At 34.5% G+C, this 16,381-nt stretch overlaps 2 protein-coding genes across 3 annotated transcripts in view; both read left to right on the plus strand.

Moving 5' to 3' along the window:
- The window catches only part of trnt1 (tRNA nucleotidyl transferase, CCA-adding, 1), a 6,781-nt gene extending 1,682 nt beyond the window's left edge, over positions 1-5,099 (plus strand). Inside the window, exons 1-7 of one of the 2 annotated variants that reach the window (XM_016291001.1) lie at positions 447-1,005; positions 1,326-1,519; positions 1,713-1,851; positions 2,002-2,128; positions 2,348-2,541; positions 2,909-3,162; positions 4,649-5,099. In XM_016291001.1, coding sequence (XP_016146487.1) covers positions 867-1,005; positions 1,326-1,519; positions 1,713-1,851; positions 2,002-2,128; positions 2,348-2,541; positions 2,909-3,162; positions 4,649-4,897 — 1,296 coding nt within the window. In that variant the 5' untranslated portion in view covers positions 447-866 and the 3' untranslated portion in view covers positions 4,898-5,099. Of the gene's footprint in view, positions 1-446; positions 1,006-1,325; positions 1,520-1,712; positions 1,852-2,001; positions 2,129-2,347; positions 2,542-2,908; positions 3,163-4,648 lie in introns of those variants that run through there. The other variant, XM_016291002.1, reaches the window with a different exon arrangement.
- A 1,338-nt stretch (positions 5,100-6,437) lies between these two features.
- Positions 6,438-12,863, plus strand: LOC107599421 (oxytocin receptor-like). Its single transcript, XM_016291003.1, has 2 exons — positions 6,438-7,725; positions 12,354-12,863. The coding sequence occupies exons 1-2, from the start codon at positions 6,825-6,827 to the stop codon at positions 12,560-12,562; spliced, it is 1,110 nt and encodes a 369-aa protein (XP_016146489.1). The 5' UTR covers positions 6,438-6,824; the 3' UTR covers positions 12,563-12,863.
- The last annotated feature ends 3,518 nt before the right edge of the window (positions 12,864-16,381 follow it).

Here is a 16,381-nt window from a genome sequence, read left to right on the forward strand (position 1 = left end):
ATGCTGTTTGACTGCTGATTGAATTAGCCAGGAACTCGATGGGATTAATCATTTTTTTGAATCGGATTTTTTAAATGAAAGATTGGAACTGAAACCGAATCGATTCTAGAGTCAATTGAACCAATAACCTATAGTGACCCTATAGGATCTGATTGATGTGGAGAAAAGCGAATTACTTTAATAGCTGACATTTTACACATAAAACATAATAAACACATGACGGTTTTATCAACAGGAATACGAAATAAGGTTCCGTTTTAATGAATTGCATTAAACCCCTATTTAAATTACAGCTAAGAAATGCAAATACATTTTAGTATTACTAAATCCAGCATGCTGTGTGGGAGCCTGAAAAAGTAAATCAACTATTTTCATTGGTTGTTAAGGTCATTACGTAGCTGCCCCGGAAACTCGGTGTAGACTGGCCACGCCCCTTCTGTGAATGTCATGGCTGCGCGCAGCGCGAGTGAAACTACAGATGTGCTCAAATAGTAAAGCATTTTTTTTTTCTTGGGTTAATGTATATAATTTATTTTATGTCACATTTGATACATTTATTGTTTCTTTTGGGAACTCCAATTATAACCTCACAGTGTTATCTCTGGTAATATCACGTTATGTGCTCATCACCTTAGGAGCTAGCTTCGAAGAGTCACTTCAAATCATAAGCTATTTATTAACCTAACGTTTATGCATATTTAAGATTCTCTTCAGATGAACTGAGGAGGGCAGCAATACGCCTTTGAAGCGTCTAAGCTGCCGCTAACCACACAAGAAGAAGAAGACGACGAATATTTAAGATTCAGTATTATTTATATGTCATGTGAAATTTAGAGACACTGACATTATTGTCTGTAAGTTCACCGATGTGGGCTAAATTATTTCTGCGCCCCTCGTTTATCAACCGAGTTCATCTCACGTGGAGTCGCAGATTATTAGTCACAATGCAACTGAAAACGAAAGAGTTTGAGACCTTATTTACCGACGGGCTGGTTGGCATTGCTGGTAAGTTCACTTTATCTTACGTCATCATAATTTTTTCAAAAATACTGTGGTGGTACCATGGTGCAGTGATAGTAGGCTATACCACTTTTAATATGCAGTACCTGTGAGAAGTTTGGACACGCCTACTCATTCTTTGTTATTAGCATGTTCATATTATATAATATTACTTAAGTCATCAAAAATACAAAATGACACAAATGGAAATAAATCTATTTTACATTTTATTAAATCAGGCGTGTCCAAACCTCTGAATGATTACCATGTTAGTGTACCGTGCTATTTACTTTGTACTACCATTTGATATTGGTTTTGATAAATAGAAATATTTGAAAAGAACCAGTTTGAGCTGAGGATTGCAGGAGGTGCGGTCCGGGATCTTCTGTCAGGAAAACGGCCTGAAGATGTGGATTTTGCCACCACAGCCACTCCAGAGGAAATGAAGAGCATGTTCCAGGCAGCAGGAGTCAGGATGATTAACAACAAAGGAGAGAAACACGGGACCATTACTGCCAGGGTAAGGTGAAGCATACCGTTTTTATACTGATATTCATCAGACATTTTACTTGGGTGTTTTAATATGCTTTAATTCATATTATTGAGCTTCTGCAACGGGTTTAGGTGATCCGTTTTTAATTTGTGACAATTCTCCACATGATCTCAATGTTATATCCACAAACTGAAACATAAGGATTTATACATTTTTATAGCTTCATGACGAGAACTTTGAAGTGACCACGTTGCGAGTGGATGTACAGACTGATGGGCGGCACGCAGAGGTGGAGTTTACCACTGACTGGCAGAAGGATGCAGAGCGCAGAGATCTCACCATCAACTCCATGTTTCTTGGTAAAACATAAGGAGTTTCTAAAAGAATATTTCACCTGCATGAGCTTTGCTATTTAATATCTTCATGAATGAATTCTTCGTTTGTTAAATTTCATTTGGAATAATTAACATTTTTGTGTATTTGATTGGTCCTTTATTGTGTTTTTACAGGGCTGGATGGGACACTCTATGATTATTTCCAAGGATATGAGGACCTCAAGTACAGGAAAGTAAGGTTTGTCGGCAGCGCCTCACTACGGATCCAAGAGGACTACCTTCGAATTCTAAGATACTTCAGGTAATTATGTGCTATTACTGGGAAGAAATATATGCCTTTAGAATGATATAAGGGTGAATAAATTATAACAGAGTTATCCCTTTAAATTTTACAATATATATTTTTTACAATAACATTTTTCATTGAACATTATAAAGTAGAGTCCACTGTATAGCCTATAAATGGCTAATGTGGTTTATCTTAATTAAAAAAAAAAAAATTTGTCGGATTGCTCTGTAGATTTTATGGTCGGGTGGCAACTGAGCCTGAGAAACATGAACCCGAGACTCTGGAGGCAATAAGAGAGAATGGCAGAGGATTAGCAGGAATCTCAGGTGAGAGGATCTGGGTGGAGCTGAAGAAGATGCTGGTCGGAAACCATGCTGATCACCTGCTGGAGCTTGTCTATGAGTTGGGCCTTGCCCAGTACACAGGTGAGAAACAAAAAATAGTGATGCAAATATTTGTAAGGAAGTGTGGGTGAAAATCTAAAACTATAATGGACATTTACCTGTCACTAATTGGTTTCCATCCGAATTTATTATTCAAAATGCATTTAAAAATGCAATTCATATGGACAGTTTTCTATGATGAACATGCTTTAAATTTCTGAATTAAGGTTAACTTTGATATTTTTTTGTGGGGCATAAAAATGGTAATGTAACTATCTGGAGATGTAAAAAGGAAAAAGTGTTTTCAAATTAAATTATTGTTTTTTGTTTGTTTAATAAATGTAACGTTTATATATCAGAACAATTTTTATATTATAAATGTTCAGACTTGCTGTGTCTTTTCCTGCAGGTCTTCCAGCAGATGGCAATGTTGAGGAGATGAAGCAGATCTGGCAGAAGGCTCACGACAGCTCTCCTAAACCCATGACTATCCTCGCTGCTCTGTTCCGAAGCCAGGAGGATGTGGAGAAACTGGATCTGCGACTAAAACTATCCAGAGAGGAGAAAAACTTGGGCCTGTTCCTGGTCAAATACAGGCGAGATCTCGTTAAGGGACAGGACGAACATGACTGCATGAAACTGTACACAGATTTCATCATTGATGTATGTACTTTTCCTTCCCTTCTAAAGTTTAGTACAAAAAAATGTCATTACATCAGTTGCTGTACATTGATTACATTTAATTCAAAATTAAATCAGTGTACAATGTTTTAATTAAAATTAAATGAATTTCATATAAAGCATTTTGACATACAAAAAATGCATTTGTTAAACAAACATCAGTGAGACCCACTTTATCCCAATAATCAGTAAAACTGTCATTCTGGTGTTATTGAGTTTTGTGTACTACTGTAGTATTTATTAATATTTTGAATTGGCTTTTATTTTTATATTTTATGTTAAGAGTTAGTTTAAATTTGAGTCATTTTATGTGCTTTTGTCATTCAATTTTTTAAAAATATTTTGTTATTTTTATATTTTTTTTAATTTAAAATTTAGTAATTTTAGTACATATTTTAGAACTTCAGAACTTTTAGTTGGCAACATTTCTACATTCTAAGTTTTTCTATATATTTTATATGATATTTTCTATGTATTACATTTTTATTTTATTTCAGATTTATTTAAATTACCAAGAAAATATTTAAGTAGTCTTAGTTAATAATAACAACACTACGGAAGAGGATTAGGGCCAAGCAATAATAATAATAATAATAAAAAAAAAAAAAACATCTAGAGATTAAAGTCATTATAATACGAAATTAAACTCATTAAATTGCGAGAAAAAAAGCCATAATTAAATGTTGAGAATAAAGGGGTTAGTAGGCTATAGGTTTTTTTTTTACCAGTAAGGCAGCATCTATTTAAAAATTTAAATAAATAAAATCATTTACACTCAATGTTATTATTGCATCCTGTTAATGCACAACAATACTGAGGTGCAAATAGTATCTGTCACTATTTATAAGTATAAATAGCATCTAATTACTATTTACACTTATTGCAAAGATCTGCTACTGTTACATAGCGTAACTAGAATCGCCATTTTCACTTCGTGTAAATAGCACATCACTAAAAATGCTGCTGTTGTCACTTAAGAGTAAATAGAATATATCACTATTTTCACTTAATGTAAATAGCATCTGATGCGATGAAAAAAGGAAGAAGAGCGAGTTTGGCAAAAGGCGGAAAAAAACACTGGTCGACCACATACGCGAGCATTACTCTCTACGACCTGCACCACTGCAAATGCTGATCAACACTGTCCAACGAGATAAAATGAACATGACACGAGTGTGTTTATTCTCAGTATTTTATTTCAACTTTATTCTCGTAATTTAATGAGTTTATTCTCAAGATTTAATTTCAGAATTTTTCTCGAAACACAACTACTTTTTTCTTGAAATTTAACGAGTTTAATCTTGCATTATAATGACTTTAATCTCGAGATGGTTTTATTTATTTTTTTGTTTGTTATTGCTTGGCCCTAATCATCTTCCGTAGAACATATATATATATATATATATATATATATATATATATATATATATATAAAAATCAATATATAATTTTTTTTTTTCCATTGAAGTCTAGAGAGCCGGACTCCCAGAGTAAAGTACTGGAGCTGCTGAAGTATCAGGGAGAAAAGAAACTCTTAGTTGAGCTGAGCAGGTGGTCCATCCCTCGCTTCCCAGTGAGTGGCCATGACCTACGCAAACTGGGTTTTACCTCAGGTAAAGAGATCGGCACCATCCTTCAGAAGCTAAGGGACACATGGAAGAAGAGCCACTATCAGATGAGCAAAGAGGAACTCCTGGCCACCCTCAGCACATCCTGATGCCAGATAAGGAAACGCACTTGTGTCAGAAGTGCTTATGTCTCTGCATGCATGTGCAATAATGCATTATGAGTCTGTGTTGAGAAGGTGTACCTCCGTAGTGTCAATGGATATTGAGAGAAGGAACCATCAGGGCAGTCATATAACACTTTTCTTATTTTGTCCTATGCCTTTGCAGATACAATGCAACCAAAGGTTTAGGTATATCTATCGTTGCTATCTTGGGAATTTGTATTGGCTATTGGCTTTTTGGATGGTTGTCAGGGTGCAGAAAATGTCTTTGAGCATTAAAGTGCACATTTTCAGATTTAGAACGCTTTAACATATGGAGTATTTACCCCGTCGTTGAACCATGGGCATCATAAACTCTCTAAAATGTTTTCTTTTATTAATTATTCATGAGGTTCCCTAGTTTAACATAATATCATATTCATTCATTAATGTAATTGTTTGAACAAGGATGCATCTAAATTGAATGACGCAATGATGCAAAGTTCATTTTGTTTTTTGTTTATTTGATGTGGGATTTTGCCCTTTCAGCAGAGTGGTGTAATTATTATAGTGAAGGGAGTAATTTAGCTCTCCTGCAGAGAAGACATCTTATATGAAGCTGTAGCCATGGTTTCATTATGAGGAAAAATTATGTTCCTTTTGTCAACAGTTCATAGTTATTAGAAGGTTATGCAACCAGCTCTCCAGGTGTTTACTTTGAAATAAAGTAGCCCACATCACGTCTTACAGTGTCGTGCTGTCTTCCTTTAAAGTCTATGGATGTTTGGAGATTAAGCATTATTTTTTATATGTTTGTAAATTACTTCGGGATAGTTCACCCAAAAATGAAAATTGTCATAATTTACTCATCCTCATGTCGTTCCAAACCTGTATGAGTTGCTTTCTTATGTTGAACATAAAAGAAGATATTTTGAAGATTGCTGGTAATCAAACAGTTGGTGGTTGCCATTGACTTCCATAGTATTTTTTTTTCCTACTATGGAAGTCAATGGCAACCACCAACTGTTTGATTACCAGCAATCTTCAAAATATCTTCTTTTATGTTCAACATAAGAAAGCAACTCATACAGGGTTGGAACGACATGAGGATGAGTAAATGACAGAATTTTCATTTTTGGGTGAACGATCCCATTAATATGATAATGATTTCACATTGACATTAGGGGTAGGTTGTGTCATATCATTTTTGCATTGATTATTGTTGTTATACAGTCCCACAGCTTTTTAAGAGTCTGTCAATGTAAAGTTGTCAAATTTAAAGGGATAGGTTCACCAAAAAAGGACAAATCTGTCATCATTTAAAAATATGAAAAAATCATATATTAAAAAAACAAATGTTTCAGTGTGTGTGTGGATTTGTCTATAGAATTAAAGTTGGGTCCAATGTTGTTTAAACTCTATTGATTTTATATATACATTTTGGTTGAACTATCCAAATAATAATAAAATCTAGGATGGCCTGAGGGTGAGTAAATAAGCAAATTTTCATTTTTGGGTGAACTATTACTTATGACTCCCAAATCATAATTGGTGCAACTTATTGGTTTTAGCCACTTAAGTAATGAAATGGAGATAACCTATGTTGGCTACATTATAAATACAACTCAATCTGGAAGGTCCAGAGTAAATATTTATTAAGCAAAATTGACAGAGAGCGAATGTCTTTGTATAAAGAACATATAGTCCATATTTTCAGCTTGTGGATTTCTGAATACCATCTTATGCTCATAAGTATTTGTATGAAAGACCCTCCTCCATCCATCAGAGCAACATATAAAACCTCTAGTCTCCGCTCACCCTCACACGCGCTAAAGATGCGCAGACGCGTGAATACTGGCAGTCTTGTGCGCCCTGGGACAGTTAAACTGCACCAACTGAACTTGAACTAGTTTAAGACTCTTAAGATATTAAGAAAATGCCTGTGCTTACATTAAACTTAAGCAATGCAACTTTGGAGATAGAAGCCACCGGAGACGAACCCCGGAACGAGCATTTAGCTCAAATCGAGATCGCGCTGCTGAGCGTCATCTTTCTCTGCTCATCAGCTCTGAACTTTGGTCTGCTGCTGGTTTTGTGGAAGAAGAGACAGCAGATGTCCAGGATGCGCGTGTTTGTGACCCATCTCTGTTTGGCGGACCTGGTGGTCGCCTTTTTCCAGGTGTGTCCACAGCTGATGTGGGACATAACAGACCGTTTCATCGGTCCTGACCTCGTATGTCGTTTGGTCAAGTATCTGCAGGTCGTCGGCATGTTCGCCTCCACTTATATGATAGTTGTGATGACTGTTGACCGTTATCAGGCGATCTGCAACCCCATGGTGACTTTCCAGAGGCGACGCGCGCACTGGAACTTGCCCGTGTGCGTCGCGTGGCTCGTGTCGTTCGTCTTCAGCGTCCCGCAACTGTTTATTTTCTCCAGGGTTCAGATCGCCCCGGGTGTCTACGACTGCTGGGCAGAGTTCATTCAGCCGTGGGGACCTAAAGCGTACGTGACGTGGACGACGTTGGTGATATTTCTGGTGCCCATCGTAACTGTGACGGTGTGCCAGGTGCGCATCTGCCGCGCGCTGCAGATCAATCTGTACCTGAAGACCCAGCAGCAGAAGCAGCAGCAGCAGCAGCAGCAGCAGCAGGGGGGTGATGGTGGACACCCGCACCCTCTTTCCTCCAGAACCAGCAACGTGGCGTCGGTGTCTAAGTCTCGGATTAAGACCGTGAAGATGACGGTGGTGATCGTGCTTGCCTACACCGTGTGCTGGGCTCCGTTCTTCACCGTTCAGCTGTGGTCTGTGTGGGACGCGGACGCTCCGACTGAGAGTAAGAGAAAGTCTTCTAACAAACACTGTTGGGTCTTTAAGTGTTAATAAATAGCATTGTGCCGTCTTAATCTTCATGTAAAATGCTTAAGATATAGTATGCCTTTATAAAAATAATAGGGCTGATACAAGGTGACCAAGTTGTTTTTTTTTTTGTGTGGGGGGGGTATTATTTCTGTTTATCTCCTAACTTGATAAAATATAAAATAATGTGATGGAGGAGAATCTTGAATTTCACACCCTGAATGATGGTGTTTTATCATTATTATTTAAAGATTTGTAGACCTACATCATTTTTAATCAGGGTGAGAGTTATGATGTGATTTCTCCTTTCTAAACGGTTTCTAAGCGCGTTCTCTCATCACCACTGCTGCTCCGTGAATATGACACATCACAACACTATAAGACCGAGGCGTGTCCTGAGAGTCACATCGAATATTAACATGCCAGAAGTAGTGCTGCATGCATCTTCCACCAAATCATTTTAATGAACCAAAGAAATAAAAGCGAACTATCTGTATTATATATATAGTTTTTCTGAGCAAAAAATAAATATCATACATGTTTCCCTGGTTTACAGAAGAGACCCACTAAAATGTCATTCAGTGTAACAATCTTGTCAGGCATATTTACAACAAAAATCAATTTATGACATATTAAAAGACTAATTACTTTCACCCCAAATACTAATTAGTTGTAATTTTAAATTTTTGTTTTAATTTGCCACTATCCTAGGTTTTGTCCATTTGTCAGTAAGAATTTTTTACTCATTTAAAACACAATCAAATTGAATATGCTCCCTTATTCTTTTATATATTTTAATATGTACACGTCAGAATAAGCATGTTGTTTGAATTTTTACATAAACATTGTGTTACACTGAATGACAATGTAACATTATTTCAACCAAATTGACATTTTATTCTCCAAAAACTTATTTGAAACCTTAAAAGTAGACACTTTACTTACATTTAATGTGCTTTCTATGGACATAAAATCACTTTTGTCAATTTCTTTTGATGCAGACATCATAATGTCTTTGACCCATATATATATATAATCCTTTTTTTGTGTGTGTGAACAATCATTTGAGTACAATCATGTAGCATATTTCAAGTTACATACAATACTCAATGCAACACTCTAAAAAATGCTGGGTTGTTTCAACCCAATGTTGGGTCAAATATGGACTAACCCAACTGTTGGGTTAAAAAGTTAATTTAAAAATGTAACCAACCAACAGTTGAATTAGTCCATATTTGACCCAACATTGGGTTGAAACAATCCAGCATTTTTTAGAGTGAACCATGGAGTATCTTGTACAATTATGTACAATTACCTGGTATGTTTTAACTATAAATTATACTCAACCTTCATTACATTGTTTCAAAGTATAATCGGTTTTCCTTTTTACAAAGAATATAACATAAAAAAAGAAAGAAAAAAAAACTATATACATCCAGGGAGAGAACATGTGTCCTAATTCAATTCCATCCAGAATGACCTAAAATGACCTTCATTATGTACATAGATATTAAGCAGAATACATGCATATTTGCAAACATGTACATATACACACACAAGCATATATTATATTACATGTATCTTTCTATATACTGATCATCTTTTATTTATTTATAGCAACAAAATCAGACCTTCTTTCTGATACATATTCAACCCATTTCCTCCATTTCCCCAGAAAGGCATCCTTCTTTAAATTAACCAAAAAAGTGATCTTTTCCATTGTATAAATCTCTATGGTCACATCTCAACCATGGTCACATGGTCAATCATCTAAAGTTGGTCTCTCTTGTTTTAACCATTTACGTGGGATTGCTTTCTTACTGGCTGCCATAAGCACACCCATCAGGTATTTATTATCTGCTGTTACTATATCTGGACATACGCAGCCAAAATACAACACTTTGCTTTCTAAAGGTATGTCTCTTCTAAAAATACATTTAAGTGCCTCCTGTATTTCTTTCCAGTATTCTTGAATATGAAGGCATTCCCAAAATACATGATAATGGTTTGCTTCATTACATCCACAGTTTCGCCAACATTTTGAAGAAATATTACTATATTTGGCTGTTTGTACTGGTGTTTTAAAATATCTAATAATATTTTTCCAACAATATTCCTTCCAATTTAATGAACTAGTTGATTTCCATTTAAATTTCCATATATTAGACCACTCTTCATCAGTAAAGATTATTCCACATTCTGTCCTCCATTTCTCTTTGATATAGGTTGTAGAGTGTGTTTTCATATTTTCCAAACTCTTGTATATCTGGGAAACTATCTTATATCTAATACCTAATGTGTGTGCCTTCTTAAGTAGGTCTACCAATGGATTCAAATTATCTTAGATTTTTCCTTTTAAATTTTTATCATAATAATTTCGAACCTGGAGGTATCTGTAAAAATCTAGAAAAAACTTTTCCTTTAGCGGTTGAAAATTTAAAATGTCACCTTTCTCAATGATGGTGCATAAAGAAGTAATTCCCCAATTTGCCCACGATTTAAATCTGTTATCTAACCTGTTTGGGGTAAAGTCTGAATCATAAGCAATCCATTTCAAAACTGTACTGTTTTCCAACAAATTAATTTCCTTTACCACTGTTGTCCAAACATTTTAAGTAAGTTTTGTCCATGGGTTTTCTATCTTTTCTATATATTGTCGTAACTTGCCATCTGTTAATATAGCTTGTATAGGAATATTCTTTGAAATACAACTTTCCATATCCTTCCACGGAGCATGATAATGTGGGTCACACCAGTTTACCACTTTCCTGATTTGTACTGCTATATAATAATCTTTTAGTGAAGGAAAAGCCCACCCTCCTTTATCCTTTGGCAACTGCAAGGTTTTAAAACGTACTCTGGATTTTTTCCCCTGCCAAATAAATCGTGAAAACATTTTATCCCATTGTATGAATTGTTTTGCAGTTATTTCTACAGGTAAACATTGGAATAGATATAGAAATTTTGGTAATATGTTCATTTTAATTGCTTCAATCCTAGAGCTAAAACTAAAAAAAAGGAATTAAATTCCATCTGGTTAAATCTTCTCTAATTTTTACAGTTAGTGGACCAAAATTCTTTGTATTTTTTCTATGTCTTTTGTCAGGTGGATACCTAAATATTTAAATGATTTTGTATGCTATTTTAATCAATATGTATTTTTAATATTTGCAGGAGGGTTATAATTATATAAAATTATTTCGGTTTTCTCAATATTTAATTTATATCCAGAAAGAGGGCCAGAATTCTGAAATTGTTTCATGAGTTGAGGTAAAGACTTGGTTGGGTCTCCAAGATAAACCAGTATATCATCCGCGTAGCAGGCTATTTTATGTTCCACTCCTTTTATATTAATGCCTTGAATTGTTTTATATATAATCCTTTTTTAAACATTGATACTTGTACCTTAGGAAGGTGATCATGAATGAAATTGATGCCACCCCTGTAACTCATTTCTGATTGGTTAAGCTGATGAAAGATGTTCCAATTTCCCCACTCTCTCCTACATGTTACACAGAGCTATGCTCAATCAATATAAAATGTTTAGGGATATTTATTAAGAATGTGATCAAATGTAATGACTGCTATCTAACCAGTATATATATTTTTATATTTCAGCTGCAACCTTCACCATCCTCATGTTGCTGGCGAGCCTGAACAGTGTTGCCAATCCGTGTATCTACCTACTTTTCACCGTGAAGTCCCCCAAACTGTTCATGATAATGTGGGTCACACCAGTTTACCACTGTCCTGATTTGTGCTGCTATATAATAATCTTTTAGTGAAGGAAAAGCCCACCCTCCTTTATCCTTTGGAAACTGCAAGGTTTTAAAACGTACTCTGGGTTTTTTCCCCTGCCAAATAAATTGTGAATAAATCATTTTATCCTATTCTATGAATTGTTTTGCAGTTATTTCTACAGGTAAACATTGGAATAGATATAGAAATTTTGGTAATATGTTCATTTTAATTGCTTCAATCCTAGAGCTAAAACTAAAAAAAAGGAATTAAATTCCATCTGGTTAAATCTTCTCTAATTTTTACAGTTAGTGGACCAAAATTCTTTGTATTTTTTCTATGTCTTTTGTCAGGTGGATACCTAAATATTTAAATGATTTTGTATGCTATTTTAATCAATATGTATTTTTAATATTTGCAGGAGGGTTATAATTATATAAAATTATTTCGGTTTTCTCAATATTTAATTTATATCCAGAAAGAGGGCCAGAATTCTGAAATTGTTTCATGAGTTGAGGTAAAGACTTGGTTGGGTCTCCAAGATAAACCAGTATATCATCCGCGTAGCAGGCTATTTTATGTTCCACTCCTTTTATATTAATGCCTTGAATTGTTTTATATATAATCCTTTTTTAAACATTGATACTTGTACCTTAGGAAGGTGATCATGAATGAAATTGATGCCACCCCTGTAACTCATTTCTGATTGGTTAAGCTGATGAAAGATGTTCCAATTTCCCCACTCTCTCCTACATGTTACACAGAGCTATGCTCAATCAATATAAAATGTTTAGGGATATTTATTAAGAATGTGATCAAATGTAATGACTGCTATCTAACCAGTATATATATATTTTTATATTTCAGCTGCAACCTTCACCATCCTCATGTTGCTGGCGAGCCTGAACAGTGTTGCCAATCCGTGTATCTACCTATTTTTCACCGTGAAGTCCCCCAAACTGTTGGGAACTCTACTGTGCATGAAACACACAGACATGAAGGAGTCACTGCCTGAGGAGGCTACAATGGTCAGCTCTCTGTATCTGAGCTTTAAAAGCCACTCTGACATACGATGAAAATGAAACAACACTAACAATCATGTCCAAATGCATGCAAATGCTATGAACATGTACCATATTAGTATTCTTCAAACTACTAAGGAGTAAACTAAAATAGTTTACTATTGCATATGGTTCACCATTGTATATATCACAGTACCACATCACTGTACCATGGTACTAGCACAGTACTTCTGTGTAAATAAAGTCACTAGGCATCTCACTGTGGAGTTGTCTCCATATATTGAAGCATATCAAATTCAGATTCATTTTTACATTGAATTAATGTTATGGGAATTTACCTCCCGCCTACCCTCCGCCCCTGAAAATATTTTTTTTCTTCAAAAACTTGTATTATTTCTGTTATTTAACTCTACATAAGCAGGAAATTGCTCACAGCGGTGTACAAAATACAGTGTCTTTAAATACTGAGAAAAACATCTGACTGCTATTGTGGTGGATATTGTTATGAAAATGCCTGTACATGTTCACTGTTCTGTGTGCCAATAAATTGCTTTAATATTCTGAAACGTTTGGCATTGGAATCAAAATATCTGAAAGGTATGTTTATAATTTTGCTTGAAACGGTGAGTCTCGTACGCGTCAGGTGAGAGATAAGACTAACAACAGAATTGAGCCATGTGTGGAGAGAAACAAAGACCTAACTAACAGGATAAAGTGTAAAAGACTATTTTTTTAGCTGGTAAGACTGTGTGCCTCCGTGTGATCTGACCCCTTTGATTAAGGCTTTGGCCCCCTCCCCCAAAGGATGACAAATCAAAAAAAAAGAAAAAAAAAAAAAAAAAGGGGGGAGGGTTTTCAAAAACAGTTTTGATTCTCACAGGGGGAAATGTGTAAATGTGTTTTTTTTATGTTTTTGAAATATTGCTACAATTTAAAATAGCTGTTTTTTATTTGAATATAATTTCAAATGTAATTTATAATTTAATAAAATGTAATGAATCCTGCAGCATCCTGCAGAGTTTAGCTTCGACCAGCTCCAACACATTTGCCTGGAAGTTTCTAGTGAGTCTGAACACCTTGATACTTTAGTTCAGGTGTGTTTAATTTGGGTTGGAGCTAAATTCTGCCGGACAGTGGTCCTCCAGGAACAGGTACGGACATCTGGTGCCAAATAGATGAACAATGAGGTAATAGGAAAGTAATGAAAAAACTAAAATCTAAAAGAAAAAACATAAATGTGAACATTTTTGTAGTGAATTTTGTGTGACTGCTTAACACCTGAATCAATGAGGCTTGACTTGACTTCATCCTAAATTAATCTATGTCCTAAATAAATCTACTTGGAAAAAAACTGTCTTTCTCTTTATTTATTCCTTCCCTTTCTAGCTTGTACTTATTTGAACAATGCCTAAAACTTGGTATTAAAAGCACTTCCTGTGTCTGCCTCTTTAAGAAGAATCGCTTTATGTATTCCCCAATTGTAAGTCGCTTTGGATAAAAGCGTCTGCAAAATGACAATGTAAATGTAATGAGGCTCTTAATCTCTAGCTGTGGGATCAGGGGCGTCATGCACTCATTATTTTTGAGGGGGCACGCCATGTGACAGCAGCCACAACAGCACTTATTTTTTTATTTGTTTTCCCTTTTTATTCGAAACATTCCCAAACGCATTAACTTAATTATTATGAAATATCTTGATTCTCACCTTTATAGATTGTTGATCTATAGTGGGCGATGGTCAAAGTAACCTAATAATGTAATCTATTAACTATGCATACAAACTTGGGATGGGATGTTGCCAGATATCGACAAGCAGAAGCTCACATCTCCATGCATTTTGACGTGATTCCTAGAAGCCGGATCTTGGATGTTCATCTGTCATGCCAGTCTGTTTTACTGCAGAGGATGCATTGGTGAGCAAGTGATGTATAATGCTCAATTTCTCCAAATCTGTTCCGATAAAGAAACAAACTCATCTTGGATGGCGCAAGAGTGACTACATATTCAGCAAATTTTCATTTTTGGGTCAACTATTCCTTTCAAGATTTTATTTTATTTTTTGTATTACAAGTTTTCTGAAATGTTATTTTAAATATGCAAATGAGGCATTACCTAATTAAAATGTACTAATTTGCATACATTTCCTGAACAGAAATCTGAACATTAGATAAAGCCTGTTTACAAATTTATAAAACAAAGTGCCTGCAGTTTCTTGCCTTAACTTGTTGAATTGTAATTTTACATATAGTATATAGTTTTTATTGAGTTATTCATATTATGCTGTTATTCTGTGACATATTCTGTAACTTATTTACATCATGTTTTGTTTTTTGTCTTTTAAAAGTTGTGTAAATTTTTTCAGACTTTTCATTTAGGGAAAAAAAAGGCTCTATCTAAATTATAAGGATTGCATAAAAATTGAAGCTCAATATCTCAAAACTGCTCAGAGCGCAGATAGAACCTTATAATTCCAAAACTCAGTTCTAGTGAGTCTTTTGGATTTTCATGATCTTTGAGTGTTGAATGGAAGAAAACACATGGCATGAAATTGCTAGCGCAGAGGGTAGAGATGGTCACATGTATCACTGCGATATAAGAGTTAAAGGGAGACTATCTAAAATTGCACTTATGTGAGCCTATCTTATCCAAATTATCAGTGTGCAAACAACATGGGTTTTGAGCTTCAGTCAGTGTGTGATGATAAACACTATCTTGTTCAGGACAGGCTTTTAAAAATAAGTCAATGAATAAATATGCAGTGTTACTTTAGTTTCAATGAGATCCTTAGCTATATTTTTTTATTAATATTTCAATTAGTTTTCTTTTTAGATTTTTATTTTTTTAAATTTTAGTTAAAAAAATGTTTTAAGTGTTTGTCTTTTATTAGCTATATTTAAAATATATGTGTATATATAGTTTTATTCATTTTTATTTATTTTATTATTTATATACAGTAGTTCAGGGTTCAGGTCATTTCTCTTTCCCGCAAAGTACATATCATAATTTGTCTATACTTTTGGTTGAATGACATTATTTTCAGGCACTACATTGTTTGGAACAAATTCATCCTTTAAATAAACTATACAAAGACATTTATATATGTGTATATATAGTTTTATTCATTTTTATTTATTTTATTATTTATATACAGTAGTTCAGGGTTCAGGTCATTTCTCTTTCCCGCAAAGTACATATCATAATTTGTCTATACTTTTGGTTGAATGACATTATTTTCAGGCACTACATTGTTTGGAACAAATTCATCCTTTAAATAAACTATACAAAGACATTTGTATTGAATTAAAACTGTTTCTTTAATATTTTAATAATTGGTTTTGGCTTCAGTACAGTGACAAACAAACAAACAAATAATACATACAATTTTGGAACATGTTGTCTTCACAGGTATTATTTGACATATCATAAATGAGCCTTTTATATTTGGTGCTTTGATAGATGTTTTTGAGTTCAGACTCAGAAACAGCTTGTGTTGAACATTTCCAAGAAACAAATCACTTACAGGCTACAAAACAGGGAATTGATTTATTATTGGTGTAAAAACAGCATGAGGCTGGATGTGTTTGTGTTGCACAACTGCTCCCGTTTAGCGTCTTTCTTCACTATATCTGTGTGACTCGTGTCTGCTGGGACCTGCTGTACGATGAAAATGTGAGTGTTTCCAGTGGTTTGTTCAATAAACCTCTTGATGTTTTTCTAAATATTTCCTCCCATATTGATGGTTACTAGTGGCCAATATTTGAATATTTGCATGTTACATTATATGTCTGTAGCAAGATCATGAGTTACAAATAAATGTATCTTTAAAATCAAATTTTACACACATATACATACATACATACATACATATATTTT

The sequence above is a fragment of the Sinocyclocheilus grahami genome, unplaced genomic scaffold (assembly GCF_001515645.1).
Source record: "Sinocyclocheilus grahami isolate Dianchi unplaced genomic scaffold, SAMN03320097.WGS_v1.1 scaffold266.1, whole genome shotgun sequence".
NCBI lineage: Eukaryota > Metazoa > Chordata > Actinopteri > Cypriniformes > Cyprinidae > Sinocyclocheilus > Sinocyclocheilus grahami.

What these genes read in the sequence shown, in the direction of transcription:
- LOC107599421 (XM_016291003.1), top strand. Translation starts at nt 6,825, where the DNA reads ATGCCTGTGCTTACATTAAACTTAAGCAATGCAACTTTGGAGATAGAA. An exon ending in CGCGGACGCTCCGACTGAGA is followed by an intron (nt 7,726 to 12,353) that starts GTAAGAGAAAGT and finishes TTTATATTTCAG; the next exon opens with CTGCAACCTTCACCATCCTC.